The sequence below is a fragment of the Phyllopteryx taeniolatus genome, chromosome 7 (genome assembly GCF_024500385.1).
Source record: "Phyllopteryx taeniolatus isolate TA_2022b chromosome 7, UOR_Ptae_1.2, whole genome shotgun sequence".
NCBI classification, from domain to species: domain Eukaryota; kingdom Metazoa; phylum Chordata; class Actinopteri; order Syngnathiformes; family Syngnathidae; genus Phyllopteryx; species Phyllopteryx taeniolatus.
Window position 1 is genome coordinate 5,162,369 of NC_084508.1, and position 17,256 is coordinate 5,179,624.

The window sequence follows — 17,256 nt, forward strand, 5'->3', positions numbered from 1 at the left end:
AAGCTCCGCACTTCACACATGAAGAAAGCAAGTGAGAGGTTAGTGACATATACGGCAGCTTCGCTAACGAACGGCTCATCAAAATAAGAGGAAAACCCAAGTGTCCATCATGCAAATACAAATGGGAAGTGCAAAACAAGAAAATGTAACCAACTATCGAAGGCGCAGTCGCCGCTCGCTCAGTTCACATTGGAATCGCGTGTCAACCATCACGACGGGGCGAGTTGACTGTGGTTAGGTGTGTTTCGGGCCCCCGGATGGCCAAAAGCTCCATCGTAAACATCAAAAAGCAAGACAGCTGATAAGTTTATTCATTCATTTATTGTTCATTCATGAATTTTACAGTTGGAAAAACAAACAAACACCTGAGCAGGAGGGGCTACATGTTTGGGTTGCTGACCCCTGACCCCTGACATTCGATGATGTAGGTGACGTTGAGCTCGTCCTCACATTTTGTTATCGTGAACTTTGCCTGCAAAAAAAAAAAAAAAAAAAAAAAAACTATTGTCAGGCTGCTGTGATATCATTCAAACAGCGCCCAAAGCCAACAAAAACTATTTGAAACTATTTGCCTCAACCAAATAGAAAGACTCACAACGGTCCGTTTTGAACGACTTGCTAAAATGCTAACACACAGCAAGACGGCATCTCGAGTACAGAAAGCAAAGGCGGACTGAAGAGGGTCTCACTTTGTGCTCTGAGGTCGAGACGTCACAATGAACCGATTCATCAACAACTAATTGACCATCTAATTAATCAACAACTATTTTGATAATCGATTAATCGTTTAGAGACCTTGGTTTAGCTAAATATTGTCCAAAACCTCCGATTTCAGCCTCTCAACAGTACTATATATTCTCAGATTTCTTATTTGTGTTTTTCCAAAATAAGACATTTGGAAACATCTGCTTTTACTTTGGAAAACAACGATCAACATTTTTCCAGATTTTCTGACAGATGTTAACAGACCAAACCAGGAAGCGAATCAGTCAATTTATGGGAAAAAATAGAAATTGTTTCATCTATTATGATTTTTTTTTTTTTTTTTTTTGCAGCAGTAGTACGTGTAATTGACAGGAAACCACCTCATAAGTGGAAATCAAACTAGTAGCCCTTTCGAACAATTGGCCAAGAAGTCGCTGTCACGTTCTAAAAGGTTACGAGTACACCACCACTCCCTCTCATGTCCTATTGTGCAATTGTTATTTGCTTTGGAACAATACCAAATAACAATAATCGATCAATATATATGTATATATATATATATTTTTTTTGCCATAAAGTAATGCAAAATGAATTCTTATCCAATTATTCAATGGAATAATTGTTGGAATAATCTATTCTAAGAGATATTGGGTAGTGAAAGCAGGTCTGGTCTCAAAAGGAAATATTTGACAGCTGCGCCCACGTCACGTGACCTCTCACCTGAGTCATCTGCTGGGCTACGTGGATGGCGGTCTGCGTGTGGAGGGTGACGGCCCCCGTTCGGATCCGAGACGTCCCCTTCGCTAGGGCCATGAAGACGATCAGCTGAACGAGAGCACAGCGCGCACAAACGTTAGCGCGTGTCTCGCCAACTTGCCGGCTCCCGCCGGCTCGAGGTATCCCGACCGCTTGCAAAGCCGTGGAAAACAAATTCTGGATGCTTTTCGAACTCACCGACCGACCGAAATGCGCTGTCATTGGTTAAATCCACAAACTGGTTTGTTTCGCGGTAATAGGCCGTTCTGCTCCTCCCAGACAAAGCGTGCGGATGTTTAATGCAATGACAGTGCCGTCTTTTTTCCTGTGGTCCCTACTCCCCCCGCCAGGATTCTGGGCGGCGTGGGAGGCGGGTGGCTGTCTTTTTGCCTGTGGTCCCGACTCCCCCGTCAGCCTGGAACAGCCCGGTCCTTGTGTGCCTCTGATCTGCTCGCGGCTCCTACACGATGGCTCTTCTTGACTCCACTCTGCTAAGCAGCTATGTTCCATATTGCAACATAAACTACTTTTACATGCGGGTGTCGGGTGTCCTAGGGGCTCAGAAACTGCGGTTGGGCGGGAGGGAGGGATGTGTTTGCGTCTTATCATTTGTTTTGGGAACCACTTTTAAGTATGAGGTGCTATGTACAGGTAGATGAAAGTTTTGATTGATTGAATATGGCGCCGGCGCATCTCATTGTCCAGATTTTGGGGTGCGGTCGCCGTGTCCCACCCTCACACGTTCCGTGTCCCTCTCGGCCGGGGCACGTCGCCCACTCACCTGGTCCTGGAGGAATTCATCCACGCAGCCGTTGTGACGAATGTTTCTTAGCAGCATCTCTGCCGCTTCGATGCCAATTTTGTCAGCGTACACGCCTGAAACACATACATGGTGCCAAGGGGATGGAGGATGGCAAGTTGTTTGCTGCCCTCTGCTGGTAGAGGTGCTCCTCACCTCTCTTGCCCAGAGCAGAGCCCGCAAACAAACATCCTGTGGACGACTCTGCGATGATTCTTAAAACAAACAAACAAACGTTAAATGTTTCAATGACACCTGGAGTAATGCATTACTAGTAATGGGACAAATTAACACTTATAAATCAAACTGACTTGTTAATAGTTGGTATTTTTCAATTTGTAATACTTGCTCCTTGTAAATGGATTCATGAGGGAATAATGCAGCAGCTGAGCAGTCAATTGTCCCAATTAGTTGTCCCGTACCTATTATATATCATGTCACTCATTATAACAAACAGTTTTGTGCAAAGGTTTTAATAACTTTGTTATGAAGCTAGAAAATCTATCCATCTATCTGTCTGTCTAAACCTGTCTGTCTTCAGTATACAACAAAAACAAAGGAATTGACTTTGCCGTTCCAATACTTTACAATACCAAGTATCGTTTTTTAATGTCTGTCAGTCGTATAGTTGTGGTAGGGCTCAAAATGAAGTGTTTTTCACACTGGCCACTGCGTCAAACAAATGGTCAAGTAAATGTAAAGCATTTGTTTTTTTTTTATTTTTAATTTCATTGACATGTCTTGTCTGTTACTGCTTGTTGCGGACAAACGTCTTGTTCACGGTAACATATTTTGCAATGATGTCGAGTCACTGTCCCTCTTTACTTCATACGAAACTATGGTATGCCATTGTCTTGCTGTACCGCCTCAAAAAAAATGGTGCGACCAAATCATGTGCCTTCTTCAGTTGGTCGCCCAGTGCTACTCGTGCAAAAGTTAGTGTAGAGCCCCGCCCGTCTTCCGAGCCGCACGCACGTGTATGAATGCTGCTGAGGTTAAAGGTCAGTAAGTGTCGCTCACATGATTCCGTTTCCATTGCCGCACGCTTTCTCCTTTTCCTGCACCGCTTGGATGTTGATGTACAGATCCTTGATTTCTCTGCGGATGGTTCGCACGGCGGCCGCCGACATGTCCTTGGCCAGCTGGGCACAAACGCGCCGCACGAAGAACACGACATGACGTTGGACCGACACGCCGCGCACACGTCACATGAAGAACACAAACAGGTTACATTGGATCTACCTTGAAAGGCAGAACCCCGGCCACGTACGCTCTTCCGTGAATCTTTGAGATGTTGCCTCTCTCCAACATGGTGACCGCCTGCAACTCTTTGACCGCGCGCACCGCCGCACACACCTCGCCGCCACCCTTTGGGTAAAAACCTCTGACACACACACACACAGTCACAACATAAACATAGAACATTGTTGGTGTGATCTCAGGGTAGGTAAAAATATGGACTGATGCATTGCAATATTCACCCCCAACGGGCTCTGCACAGAATCTTCCGCGCTGCCGTTCGGCGAATGTGAAAGCTGTCGGGTTGCGTCGCGTCAGCGCATGTTCCGTCTTCACATAAATGCGTATTAAGATGTATCGAACGGGGATTTGTATCGACTGAGGGGCCTGCTACCGACACGGTCGTATCGCTCGTCTCCTTTACCAACGGATATCCGCTTGAACCAGTTTATCGGTCCCGACCGACTCAAAAGCCTACGCATGCTCGCTGTTACGAACGTCCATATAGCCAGTTGCTCAATGTGCAGGTGCAAGTCGCCGACTGTCACTTTTTCACCATGGTGCCTTCCGAGTTGGGTTCAACCGCATCACGCGGTAAAAAACAAACCAAAAAACGCTCACCTGGTCACCTCGGAGTGCACCACGGTCGGCGATGTTCACATAGATGTGCGCATGTCACCCGTCTGTAAAGCTACCGTTCCGGCTAAATGTATAGGCACATGTAAAAACCAGATCGGAATAAATCACATATGTAATCAAGTGAGCAGAGATCTTCAATTGGAATCATTTCGATCAGAATGAAAAAACAGTCTGCACGTAAACTCTAAACAACAAACTGCCGTGTGCTGTCGTTACGTAGTACAACAAATTACATCATAGCTCATGCTGAACTTTTCACTTTTTAAGTGATGATATTGGGACGAATGAGCGGAGTTTGATTATTTGTCGTCGGGTGTTCCAGTTGTTTGGGGGGAAAAATTGAAACGGTCAACCAAAACTAGTGCGGACTTTGGGAACAAAGAGGATAAGAAAACCGCTGGAACGGAGAGTCCGGGCGGCGGTATGCATGGTGAGCAGAGAGTCACAAGGCAGGATTTACCGCTGCCCATTAAACGGGCGAACGCACACACCTCATTTTGATGTCACAGTCAAAATGGACTCCAAACTTTTTCACGATGGGTATGAAGACCTGAAGAGGCAAAGTGACAACGTTAATTGACAGCTCAGAAGCCACACTGCAATTTCTGTGTCCAGGCAGTTAACTCAAGAGGGCAGGGCGCCATTGTAATGGAGACTAAATGAGGATGACGAAGATGACGCATACGTTGACAGTGTAGTCTATTTGTGGCGCCATTTCCGCGTTGGTTCCTCCTCTGAGGCTCAAGTTTGAGACGTCGTCTGCGTAGAGCGCACACGGCAGCGCCACCTGCAGTAACAGACACACACTCCTGACACGTACACGCACACATACACGCATGAGTACGCAGCGCGCGCGCACACATGCGTTAGCATACTAGCGGTGTAGCCGGTCACCCTGCTGTGTGCGTGTCCGCTGTATAGTTTCCAGCTCGAATCTTTCCCGGAGTCAGGCTGACGTCGGTGGAGCCGACAGCGCCGCCCTGCAGGACGCCGGCACACATGTCGGAAACCAGCTGAAGGCCGCTCAGGTGCTGAGGCCTGCGCGCGACACGACGCACAATCGAACATTGAAGGCACACAACATACAAGCACACATTCACAGCATAGAAGACCCCACAAAGCGCACAACATGGAACACACAGAGGACATATTTTATCCAGTCCGTTTTTGACTTTAAAAGGCATTTGAAGGCTCAGTCATCACTTAATTAGGGACACCACCACAAGGTATTAGGGCTGCAAATAACTTATCATTAAGCTGTTGATTATTTTCTCAATTAATTGAGCAGAAAACAAATGTTTTACAAAGCTTAATTCCAAAGAAGTTGGGAAATTGTGCAAAACCTCAATAAAAACGATACAATGAGCAACTCGAGTTGAACGTCAAGCAAGAATGGGAAAGAATTTCAACAATTCGTGTCTTCACTTCCCAAACGCTTGAGTGTTGTTAAAAGGAAAGGTGATGTAACACAGTGGTAGATGTGCCCCGGGCCCAGATTAATGTGTTGCAGGCATCAATATTTGCAAAAATCAATAGTTTATCAGTTTGAACATTAAATATCTTGTCTTTGTAGCGTATTCAATTGAATATACTGTAACTTGAATAGGATTTGCAAATCACTATTTTTATAACATTCTCCCAAATGTTCTGTAAATATGTGTCCTTTTCTTTTTTGAGATATATATATATATCGGACCTTGATTCCGGAATGAAAGGCACACTTTACTTTCACCGGAAAAAGAGGACCTCGGACCGCTGGCCGACAGTCCGGTCCTTGTTCTCCTTTGCCCAGGTGAGACACTTCCTACAAACCCTTGAAATTGTTTCACATTTTTTGGAAAGGGTCTGTATATAATTGTATGCGCATATTGTTGACCTCAACGCTGCAAATTGTGAGGAGCCTCACCGATTTGCGTTGTTTCATTTCACAGTGACAATAAAGGGCGATTGTGAGCAACGTTTGCCTGCTGCGGCCTCGCTCCCCACCTGAGTCCTGGACTGCTCCTGCCCGCTCGCACCTTGCACATCGTGACGGGCGAGCCGCTGATGCAGCTCAGCGCCGCCGCCACTCGCACGATTTGGCCGCCCTGGGAGCGAGCGAAGGAAGCAATGGAAGAAAGCAGGAAAGAGAGGCGTGAAGCAAGGTAAGAACCAAGAAAGAAAGGGAAAGAAGGGAAAGAAACAAGAAGGAAGCAAGCCAGGAACGAGGAGTGAAGCAGGGTAAGAAACAAGGAATGAAGCAAGCAAGGAACAAACGAAGCAAGCAAGGAATGAAGGAAGGAAACAAGAAGGAAAGCAAAAAAAAGGAGTGAAGCAGGTAAAGAAACAAGAAAAGAAGGAAGGGAAGTAGGGAAAGAAACAAGGAAGGAAGGAAGCAGGGAACGAGGAGTGAAGCAGGGTAAGAAACAAGGAATGAAGCAAGCAAGGAACAAACGAAGGAAGCAAGGAATGAAGGAAGGAAACAAGAAGCAAAGCAGAAAAAGGAGTGAAGCAGGTAAAGAAACAAGAAAAGGAGGGAGGGAAGCAGGGAAACAAACAAGCAAGGAAGCAATCAAAGAACAAACGAAGGAAGCAAGGAAAGAAAAGGAAAGAAGGGAAAGAAACAAGAAGGAAGGAAGCCAGGAACGAGGAGTGAAGCAGGGTAAGAAACAAGAAGGAATGAAGCAAGCAAGGAACAAACGAAGGAAGCAAGGAATGAAGGAAGGAAACAAGAAGGAAAGAAAAACAAGGAAAGGAGTGAAGCAAGGAAAGAAACAAGAAAAGAAGGAAGGGAAGCAGGGAAAGAAACAAGGAAGGAAGCAAGGGAGGAGGAGCGGGAGAGAAACGTCGATGAAGAACGCAGCAAGATAACAGAAGAGACCGGCTGCTAACGTGCCAGTCAGGCAGCTAGTCCTCTTGTATCAACACTCACGCCCTCCATGACGCTGCCGTCGAGCTCCACTGCCGACGACTCCATGTCCAACTCGAACTTCTTGTGGTTTTTTATCGACGGCGACCTGCAAAGGAACGTTTCAACGCGTTCGAGACGACTAGCAAATGCTACACTACTACACTTTCTCCACTTTTGGCTTCCGCTTCTTTGGGGTTTATTGGCGTTTTCCAAACTCACCTAATGGTGGATTAGCGCCACCAACTGGACGGGAGGACGACTGAGAGAATGTGCCGAAATAATCGTCGAAAAAAAAAAGTCTATTTTCAAGCAAGACCAGATTTCTAAAAATTCAAGACGTGCAGAAAGCCAGTCTTGGGAGCCAAACATTGTTCTGTTAATTCTAAGGAATTTTCCCAAATAAATAATATTATTTCCTACATAGTATATATGTGGGTGTTTATTTGATTTCCGTTTTTCTCAAAAATAATTACCTTAATTGTCATCTTTCCGTGACTCAGAATCTGTTCATGTCCATATACATTGATTTAAGAATTTTTTTTTAATTTGGTCTTTTTGTCAGATGCCCTAGGGAAATGTCATTACCGCCACAATGGCATATTGATTAAAAATGGATTAATCTTGTGATGGTAATGACATTTTCAAAGTTTTTATGCTGGTAGAGTTATCTTAAATATTTCTTTTAGCTAGCTAGTCCTGTACAACATTTTATATGATTACCAAGTTTTTACAGGAAAATCTTTAAACATATTAACACTGCAAGTCGTTTGGTAATGATATGCAATAAAAATGATGTGACTGAAGGGTACAAATGAGGGAAAAAAACTTACTCTTCCAGTTATCAAAATGTCTGACTTCTCTCTGCCCTAGCATGTGCTTGAGTGACAAGACAAAATGACACAGTGAATTAAAGAATCAGATTTTGATCCAAAAATGGTCAATGTGGCGGTAATGACAGCAGCTTTAAGGGACAGACTTATTTTAGTACAAATAAAAGACAGAATTTGAAATGGTTTGTATATATGATGAGAAATGATTAATTCTATTATATTTTAAGGAATTTATGGTTCCTATATAGTTATACTATTTTAACATTTCTTAGTAGAACAATAGAGCTTTATTTATCCAAAGCCTGTGCTAGGGACAGGATGAAAACTGCTCCGGTGTGTGTGTATGTGTTCACTGTGATGGGTAAAATGCAGACAACACATTGCATGACAATAAAAGGTGATTTCTATTCTACTGCTTTTATCAACGTTCTGATGTGACGTCACTGCAGGCTGATCGGAATCAGAATCAGAATCATCTTTATTTGCCAAGTATGTCCACAAAACACACGAGGAATTTGTCTCCTGTAGTTGGAGCCGCTCGAGTACGACAACAGACAGTCAATTGGCAGAGAACACTTTGGAGACAGAAAGACATTGACCAAAAACAACAACAACAAAAAACAGTCACTGAGCAGTAAAGGGTTGCTTGTTATCTGGTAAGGCGGGTACATTTTTTATTTTTTTTTGGCTGATTGGCTGTTGGCGGGGCGTGCATGTGACGTCGGCAAGCAAGATGGCGGCGATGACGAGAGGCTCCTCCGCGGTGTTCAGGAGATTGGTGAGAACAACAACACAAAAACTCGTTACAACAACCACAAAAACGGCTTCAAATGTGGATTGTGATGCGGTTACGTCATGGGCACGTTATTCCGGTGCTCGCGCGCTTCGCTCGATTTACCCAGACAGATGCTAATGCTAGCACCAAAACAGCTAGTATGGTGGAAAGGTGAATCAGTCGATAACGAATCAATCAATCAATCAATCAATGTCACTTTGTACTTGGAAACCGGTGTCATTAGAGATGTTACCCTGGCAACCATCTAAAAGTTAGTGATGACTTTTGAAGCACGTTACAAATATGAATGATTAGTCGATTGCAGTCAAACACAAGTGAGTTATTGACACGATGTCCCAACTTTGGAATTTGGGTTTGTCCAAAAGACTTAGCAGCCTGATGTTTTCAAATTATTCACATTCAACTTTACACTCACTGCTAACTTTAGTTTTTTGAAAGACAGCAATTGTACCGAGGTATTTGACATGTGTCACGGCTGTGATCATTTCACCATTTCTCCAAAATGTCAGCCCTAACCCTATATGTATGCTCACTGTTTTTCTTACATAAGAGTTTAAATGTTAGTCAGTAAATAATAATTTTCGGACCAACGAAATGAAATTGAATAATTTACCAGTGCTTGGGAATCAATGTGACTCAAGTTGAGTATGCAAATGATCATCAACTTGATGTGTTTCTCATCAGCTGATCCAGCAGTACCGCCGGCGATGTTTACGTGTGCAGGAGGTGCGCGGCCACGCCGCACTCCGCTCACTCCCCGCCACGCTGGACAGGAAGTTGCCGACGTGCGGCGGGAGCTTCCGGATGTTCGGCCGCGCACTGCACATGTCTGCAGGTCGGTTTAGGATGTCAGTGATAAACGTCGCCAATGATGTCACAGATGTCATCGCTGATGGTGTGCACGTGTGTGTGGCGCAGCACGTAGCGGCGCCGTGGTCCAGTTCAAACTGTCGGACATCGGTGAGGGAATCACGGAGGTGACGGTGAAGGAGTGGTAGGTGGAGCAGCGCCTTCCTGACTTCCTGGCCGTCTTGGCTCGTTCCCTAATCGATATTTTTGGGCCGGATAACCTCTACGGAGTCACGACACATCCCACCGGCACTACAAAGTGGCTAACTCCGGCACTATATGGCAGATGGGGAGGAATTCGGCACAACCACGTCATCTCCTTCTCGTTGCCGTGTTTTCTGAGCGACGTGTGCGTGCGTGCGTGTGTGTGTGTGTGTGCGCGCGCAGGTACGTGAAGGAGGGAGACAAAGTGTCTCAATTCGACAGCATCTGCGAGGTGCAAAGCGACAAGGCGTCCGTCACCATCACCAGCCGATACGACGGCGTCATCACAAAACTTTACTACCGCGCAGACGACGTCGCCCTGGTGGGGAAACCTTTGGTGGACATCGAGACCGAGTCCGGTTCCGGTGCGTGACAAAATGTGCTCGGATTGGACATTTCAACTTGTGGACCTCCTTGATACTTCCCTAAAATGTCCACTAGAAATCCCATTGCAGTGACTGGCGAGCCGGGAATGGAAATTGCGTTCCCGACTTGCCAGTCACGAGAATTATCAGCGTGACGGGATTTCCTCACAGGCTGCTGCGTGCGCTCGGAACGGCTACATCAACTTGCGTGTGCGCGTGTTTGTCATCCTGACACGCTTGGTGTGCCCGTCCAGACGTGACCCAGGAAGAAGACGTGGTGGAGACGCCCGCCATGGCTCGAGAGGAACACACCCACCAGGAAATCAAAGGACTCAAGATCCAGGCCACGCCCGCCGTCAGACGCCTCGCCATGGAGAACAATGTCAGCCCCTTCGCAACAACAACAACAACAACAAACAAGGCTGCAACTAACCAGTATTTTTATCATCCATTATCCGGCCATTGTGTTTTCAATTCATCAATTAATCGGATTTAAAAACTTTTGGGGAATTTCCATTCCTTTATTTAAAAACAGGACATTATCAAAATTTACAGTGTAGAAAAAGCACAAGCGTAAATTGATGATGATTCAGTTCTTGGTTTGGTCTGTAACATCCGTCAGAAAATGTGCAGCACGATGATTGAGTGGTTAGCACATCTGCCTCACAGTTGAGAGGTCTTGGGTTCAAATCCGGGCTCCGGCCTACCTGTGTTTCCTCCCACATCCCAAAAAAGTGCGAGCAAGCGTCATCGAAAGGTAAATTGTGTGCCCTGCCATTGGCTGGCGGCCATTCCGGGGTGTACCCCGCCTGTCGCCTGAAGTCAGCTGGGATCGGCTCTGGCACACCTGCCAACCTCGTGATAGAGAATGGACGGACGAGGTCTCCAAACGATGAATCGATCAAAATAGCCATTGATTAATTTGATCATTGATGAATCGATTGGTTGTTGCAGCTCCAAACCTTGTCCGAAATTCGGGTCTTGTCCTCCCCAACGTTCTTCGTGTTCCTTTACAATGTTCCTCCAGATCAAGCTGAGCGAGGTGGTGGGTTCGGGAAGGGACGGCCGCATCCTGAAGGAAGACATCCTCAACTTCCTGGCCAAGCAGACGGGAGCCATCTTGCCCCCGAGCCCGTTCCAGGAGATCCGGACCCCGCCCCCGGCCCTCGCCGTGCCCTCGCCCGCCCTCCGGCCGCCGCCCGCCGCGCCACAGCGCGTCTTCGCTGGCAAAGACGTGACCGAGCCAATCAAAGGTCAAAGTCGATCCCATCTTAGCGTCGCGTTAGCATAGCTGTTGAGCGTCTTTTGCATTGCAGGCTTCCACAAGGCGATGGCGAAGAGCATGACGGCGGCGCTCAGCATTCCTCACTTGGGACTGTGCGACCAAGTGGACCTCAGCCGCCTGGTGGCGCTCAGGGCCGAGCTAAAGGCGGACGTCCAATGTCGTGGGGTCAAACTCAGCTACATGCCCTTCTTCATTAAGGTACCCGCGCGCCTTCAATGTGATCGCTCAATCATGACGACGATCTTAAATAATATTCAATATTTACAACCAAAAGTCTTCATGTGTGCGGGGAACGCCGACTTCTACCACGTCATGATACGTCAGCCAATCAGAGAAGGCTTCTCCGAGTAGCAGCAGAATCAAAAGGGTCGGGGAGATATGTTGAGAAATAAGTTTAGCTCTTTTACTCTATAATTAGTTTTGTTTTTTTGGATCCAGGCGATATCCCTGAAAAGGCCATTATTTTTTTTTTCCCTCCACAGAAAAACTTTTTCTTTCGTTTTCTCCAGAAGCCATCATCAATTCTTCGAGTGGTTCAATTACCAAAAGACCGACTGTCGCTTGCGGAATCTCACGTTGCGAAGTGTAGTGATTGATGGATTAGGAATGATGATTGCGAAAGCTCCTTCCTTACGCCCTCATCAATTCAAAGGCATTTTTTGTGGCCAATCCAAGCACACTCAGCATTTTGACATGCAACTCTTGTTAGGTTGCTACTTTTAGGCGGTTACAAATGTGTACGTTCAAGTGGTTCTTTGGCTTTGGAACTTGGTTGAGTGGAGCTGATCGTGTCATTGGCTGATGTCAATTTGCCCGTTTGTGATGTCACAGCGGGGCTCGCTTGCAGACACCTTTTCACAAAAAGTCTAATAATTCAAGATGAACTCTAGACACACAATGCTTTTCTCAATGTGTGCCCGTTAATGCTGCGCTCTGATTGGCTCAGGCCACCTCCCTCTGCCTCAGCCACTTTCCCATCCTCAACGCCTCATTGGACGAAGGCTGTCAGAACATCACGTACAAGGTGAGGCTAGCCGGCGCTCCGACGTGACCGTGTTGTGGACGTTCTCAGCGTTGCGAACTTGGTGTGGCGTGCGTCAGGCGTCTCATAACATCGGCGTCGCCATGGACACCGGCCTGGGTCTCCTGGTTCCCACTGTGAAGAACGTGCAGTTGCTCAGCATCTTGGAAGTGGCGCAGGAACTCAACCGGCTTCAGGCGCTCGGCACCGCCGGCCAGCTGGGAACGGCGGACCTGAGCGGAGGAACATTCAGCTTGTCCAACATCGGATCGGTGAGTCGCCGACGCCACGCGGCACCTGGCGGGCCGCACCTTCCTTTTGTCGGCAAATGCCGTCTCTCACGGTCTGCAGTCAAATTCCGCCACTGGCAACACTACACGGCATATAGTACGATACCGGTTTTTACCATCATCAGAATCAGAATCATCTTTATTTGCCAAGTATGTCTGAAAAGCACACAAGGAATGTGTCTCCGGTAGTTGGAGGCACTCGAGTACGACAACAGAGAACACTTTGGAGACAAAAAAAACAGTCACTGAGCAATAAAGGGTTGCTAGTTATCTGGGAATGCCGGTACATTATTATTATTTTTTTGACAATTGTGCAGAAAGATGCAGAGCCCTCTAGCACTTCGAGCAGTTCGAAAGACTAATATTGCAATAGTCCGGTGTGCAAAGGGCGCCGAGTAGTACGATAATCTGGGACAATGTTGATTGTGCAAATGTTGCAGATACTCCTCAATCAGTGTGCAATCTTGTCAAATGTGACTGGGGAGGTGGGACTGGGAAACGTATCAATGTTACAGAATTCAACCGTTACCATGGCAACAACGATTGCGGCAATGTTTTGTGTCGGAAACAAAAGAAGAAAAACATGAGTGGTGCTCCGGAGAAGAAAATGTTTTGGGCTGTCCATTCTTCAGGGAGCGCTTGAGGTCATGTTCACGTACTTTTAACACGGCGTGCAAGCAGGCAACACGCGCGTTCGTACCTCAACATGCCGGCTGTCGATTCATGCTCGAAAGCTTTGTTAAACATTTGTTTGTGCGTGCGAATAAATGTTGACGGAGGTGAGGAAGGGAGGCGATGCGCCGTTGCAAGACGCAATCCTATTGGTCGGCGTCAAGGCGCTATGTCGGAGGGTTTCCTTCATATGTCACACTACACAGATATCCAAAAATCAGACGCGCTCGACTTTTCATTTTGGCGTCGTCGAGCCAAATGGTTGTTGGTGGATGACGTCACACTGCAAGGAGTTTTGTCATTGCTGAGAAATGGTCTGCGATAGCAAATCGGGCCAATAACGGGACTCAAATCTTGTCTAATCGGATCCAGCCGTTTGCCATTTGGGTGCTGAATTTTTTTTTCCATTTGTCAACACGAGTGGTTACGCTTGCGTGTGTTTTCCGCAGATCGGAGGGACGTACGCCAAGCCGGTCATCCTTCCGCCTGAGGTCGCCATCGGGGCTGTGGGCAAAGTCCAGGTGGGCGTGTCCGTCAGCCGCCGCGTTCGCTCGCCGTCCTCGGCGCTGAGCCGCTTGCCGCGTGTGTGCGTGTTTGTCGCCAGGTCCTGCCGCGCTTCGACGCGTCCGGTCACGTGATCCGCGCGCACGTCATGAATGTCAGCTGGTCGGCCGACCACCGCATCGTGGACGGCGCCACCATGTGTCGCTTCTCCAACATGTGGCGAGAGTTCCTGCACAATCCCGCCAGCATGCTGCTGCACCTCAAGTGAGGAAGCCCCGCCTCCTTTCCTGGCTGCTCAGCATCATCATCACCCGGAAGCGACTCCGTCTCCATCGCCTTTGTTGACCGGCAAAAGCAAAGTAGTGCCTGAAAGGAGAGGTCGCCCTGCACTCTAGCCACGCCCACTCCCGGACAATTGACACTGTCACTTGACATGTTTTCCTGTTGCGCAATTCTTTTTACTGTCTGTTACAACCTGGCATTCGTGTGTTAAAATCTGACAAAAATAATAATCTCTGGTTGAACTTTGAATAAAGTTGATGTGCAGAAACAAGCAGTGGCGGTCGTTGGTCGTTTTCCACCTCAGTGCGATTCCCAGTTGAACCGCCCAACAGTTGTAGTACTGCATGTTCTTCTCTGTCACTTGAAACCAACTGGTCTACCGCGTCCCTCAAAGTGGAGCTGCACCCAAACACTGCACATCACTGTCAATTTCCTCTCAAATCCAAGTGATTGAGGTGATTGCTGGCTTATTAATTGAAGAGTGTGCTTCTCGACTTGCTCCATCCATGTGTAACGTGCCCTCAGTCAAATTCTGTGGTGATTTGGCGCAAAATACAGTGAAACCTGGACCCAACGGACCCGGAACCAATGGACTCTGGATTTAACGGACAGAAAGGTAGCGTCCGGTTGGTACTGAAAATGCCCTCTTGTGGCGGACAAAGTTCGATAGTTCCACAACTGGTCACCCTCGTTTACTGTTGCAATCACCAGACAGCGACTGGTACCTGTAGTTGTCAGATTAGCCGCTGTTGTTTACTCGAGCGCTCGTCGTGTATCGCCTCAAACAGGCAAGACTGATTTTGGCACAGTATGCTGTACAGGTACATATCAATAAATGAGAATACAAATATTTTCATTGATTGAGGTGACACCTAAATAAGTTGTGCAACAGAAGCCGTGCAGAAGACTATAGATGTGATTGATTGTCCTGAAATTTGTCGTGGAACTGTGTGAGGGTTCAGCCTATGTCCCGTTTGCATTTTACAGCTAATAAATGACATCAATATTCATCTGGCGGCACAATTTATTTCAGTATATCAATAAATGAGATCCTGCCCCAAGTGGAGGAGTTCAAGTATCTTGGGGTCTTGTTCACGAGTGAGGGAAGAATGGAACGGGAGAGCGACAGGCGGATCGGTGCGGCGTCCGCAGTGATGCGGACTTTGTATCGGTCCGTTGTGGTAAAGAAGGAGCTAAGCCGAAAGGCGAAGCTCTCGATTTACCGGTCGATCTACGTTCCGACCCTCACCTATGGTCACGAGCTGTGGGTCGGGACCGAAAGAACGAGATCCCGGATACGAGCGGCCGAAATGAGTTTCCTCCGCAGGGTGTCTGGGCTCTCCCTTAGCGATAGGGCGAGAAGCTCGGTCGTCCGGGAGGATCTCAGAGTAGAGCCGCCGCTCCTCCGCATCGAGAGGAGCCGTATGAGGTGGCCGGGGCATCTGATTCGGATGCCTCCCGGACGCCTACCCGGTGAGGTGTTCCGGGCACGTCCCGCCGGCAGGAGACCCCGGGGACGACCCGGGACACGCCGGAGAGACTACGTCCTTCGGCCGGCCCGGGAACGCCTCGGGATCCCCCCAGGAAGAGCTGGATGAAGTGGCTGGGGAGAGGGAAGTCTGGGCGTCCCTGCTGAAGCTACTGCCCCCGTGACCCGACTTCGGATAAGCGCTAGAAAATGGATGGATGGATGGATACTCAATAAATTACAATCAATATAGTCTCATTTATAGAGATGTAGTTGTTGTTGTTTTTTGTCAAGCCCTTCACTAAATCATCCAATTGTAACGGAGGTGAGAAAAGGAAGCGCGCTAACCTTCGTATTGGTGACACATTGGAACTTATTAAGCAGTTGGAGTCGGGAGTTTTCGGTGTAATTGGCGTACAGTGAGTACGGAAAGGATACAGACCCCCTTAACTCCTTTTTCACTCTGTTATATTGCAGCCATTTGGTCAAATCATTGAAGTTCATTTGTTTCCTCATTAATGTACACACAGCAGCCCATCTTGACAGAAAGAAATCAGAATTGTTGAAATCTTTTCAGATTTATTCAAAAAGAAAAAAAATATGACACAGTAATCAGACCCTTTGCTGTGACACTCATATATTGAACTCGGGTGCTATTTCTATTTCTTCTGACCATCCTTGAGATGGTTCTACACCTTCATTGGAGTCCAGCTGTGTTTGATTATGCTAATTGGACTTGATGAGGAAAGCCACACCCCCGTCTATATAAGACCTTACAGCTCACAGTGCATGTCAGAGCAAATGAGAATCATGGGGGCAAAGGAACTGCCTGAAGAGCTCAGAGACAGAATTGTGGCAAGGCACAGATCTGACCAAGGTTACAAAAAATAATAATTCTGCTGCTCTAAGAGCACAGTGGCCTCCATAATCGTGAAATGGAAGACGTCTGGGACGACCACAACCCTTCCTAGAGCTGGCTGTCCGGGCAAACTGAGCAATCGGGGGAGAAGAGCCTTGGTGAGAGAGGTCAAGAAGAACCCAAAGATCACTGTGGCTGAGCTCCAGAGATGGAGTCCGGATACGGGAGAAAGTTCTAGAAAGTCAACCATCACTGCAGCCCTCCACCAGTCGGGGCTTTATGGCAGAGTGGCCCGACGGAAGCCTCTCCTCGGTGCAAGACACATGAAAACCCACATGGAGTTTGCTAAAAAAAACACCTGAAGGACTACAAGATGGTGAGAAATAAGATTCTCTGGTCTGATGAGACCAAGATAGAACTTTTTGGCCATTAATTCTAAGTGGTATGTGTGGAGAAAACCAGGCACTGCTCATCACCTGTCCAATACAGTCCCAACAGGGAAGCACGGTGGTGGCAGCATCAAGCCGTGGGGGTGTTTTTCAGCTGCAGGGACAGGACGACCGGTTGCAATCGAAGGAAAGATGAACGCGGCCAAGTACGGGTTTATCCTGGACGAAATCCTTCTCCAGAGTGCTCAGGACCTCGGACTGGGCCGAAGGTTCATCTTCTAACAAGACAGTGACCCTAACCGCACAGTTAAAATAACGAAGGGGTGGCTTCAGAACAACTCCGTGACTGTTCTTGAATGGCCCCTCAAGAGCCCTGACTTAAACCCAATTGAGCATCTCTGGAGAGACCTAAAA

At 47.4% G+C, this 17,256-nt stretch overlaps 2 protein-coding genes across 3 annotated transcripts; one reads left to right on the forward strand and one right to left on the reverse strand.

Annotated features, from left to right (window-relative positions):
- Positions 1 to 129: 129 nt before the first annotated feature.
- Positions 130 to 7,233, reverse strand: rtca (RNA 3'-terminal phosphate cyclase). Of its 2 annotated transcripts, none has more exons than XM_061778171.1 (11): positions 6,125 to 7,038; positions 5,033 to 5,176; positions 4,824 to 4,947; positions 4,630 to 4,688; positions 3,503 to 3,644; positions 3,281 to 3,402; positions 2,417 to 2,475; positions 2,243 to 2,337; positions 1,426 to 1,530; positions 366 to 472; positions 130 to 268 (listed from the first exon to the last, which is right to left on the reverse strand). In XM_061778171.1, exons 1-10 carry the CDS (start codon positions 6,163 to 6,165, stop codon positions 380 to 382), a joined length of 984 nt encoding a protein of 327 aa, XP_061634155.1. In that variant the 5' UTR covers positions 6,166 to 7,038; the 3' UTR covers positions 130 to 268; positions 366 to 379. The 2 variants fall into 2 exon arrangements, with proteins under 2 accessions (XP_061634155.1, XP_061634156.1); XM_061778172.1 differs by lacking the exon at positions 130 to 268 and adding an exon at positions 7,050 to 7,233 and having other exon boundaries at positions 303 to 472; positions 6,125 to 6,225.
- Positions 7,234 to 8,479: 1,246 nt separating this feature from the next.
- dbt (dihydrolipoamide branched chain transacylase E2) lies at positions 8,480 to 14,397 on the forward strand. Its single transcript, XM_061779754.1, has 11 exons — positions 8,480 to 8,636; positions 9,339 to 9,489; positions 9,573 to 9,648; positions 9,891 to 10,072; positions 10,327 to 10,454; positions 11,100 to 11,325; positions 11,389 to 11,555; positions 12,304 to 12,381; positions 12,459 to 12,650; positions 13,790 to 13,861; positions 13,945 to 14,397. Exons 1-11 carry the CDS (start codon positions 8,592 to 8,594, stop codon positions 14,110 to 14,112), a joined length of 1,485 nt encoding a protein of 494 aa, XP_061635738.1. The 5' UTR covers positions 8,480 to 8,591; the 3' UTR covers positions 14,113 to 14,397.
- The last annotated feature ends 2,859 nt before the right edge of the window (positions 14,398 to 17,256 follow it).

Bases quoted from the DNA above. Each gene is read 5' to 3' on its own strand.
- rtca (XM_061778172.1), bottom strand. From the start codon at position 7,094: ATGGAGTCGTCGGCAGTGGAGCTCGACGGCAGCGTCATGGAGGGC. The intron at 5,177-6,124 runs GTGGGGAGCGAG...TGTCGCGCGCAG, and splicing joins AGGAGCAGTCCAGGACTCAG to GCCTCAGCACCTGAGCGGCC. The intron at 3,403-3,502 runs GTAGATCCAATG...GTTTGTGCCCAG, and splicing joins CCGGGGTTCTGCCTTTCAAG to CTGGCCAAGGACATGTCGGC.
- dbt (XM_061779754.1), top strand. From the start codon at position 8,592: ATGGCGGCGATGACGAGAGGCTCCTCCGCGGTGTTCAGGAGATTG. The intron at 11,326-11,388 runs GTCAAAGTCGAT...TTTGCATTGCAG, and splicing joins CGTGACCGAGCCAATCAAAG to GCTTCCACAAGGCGATGGCG. The intron at 12,382-12,458 runs GTGAGGCTAGCC...GGCGTGCGTCAG, and splicing joins GTCAGAACATCACGTACAAG to GCGTCTCATAACATCGGCGT.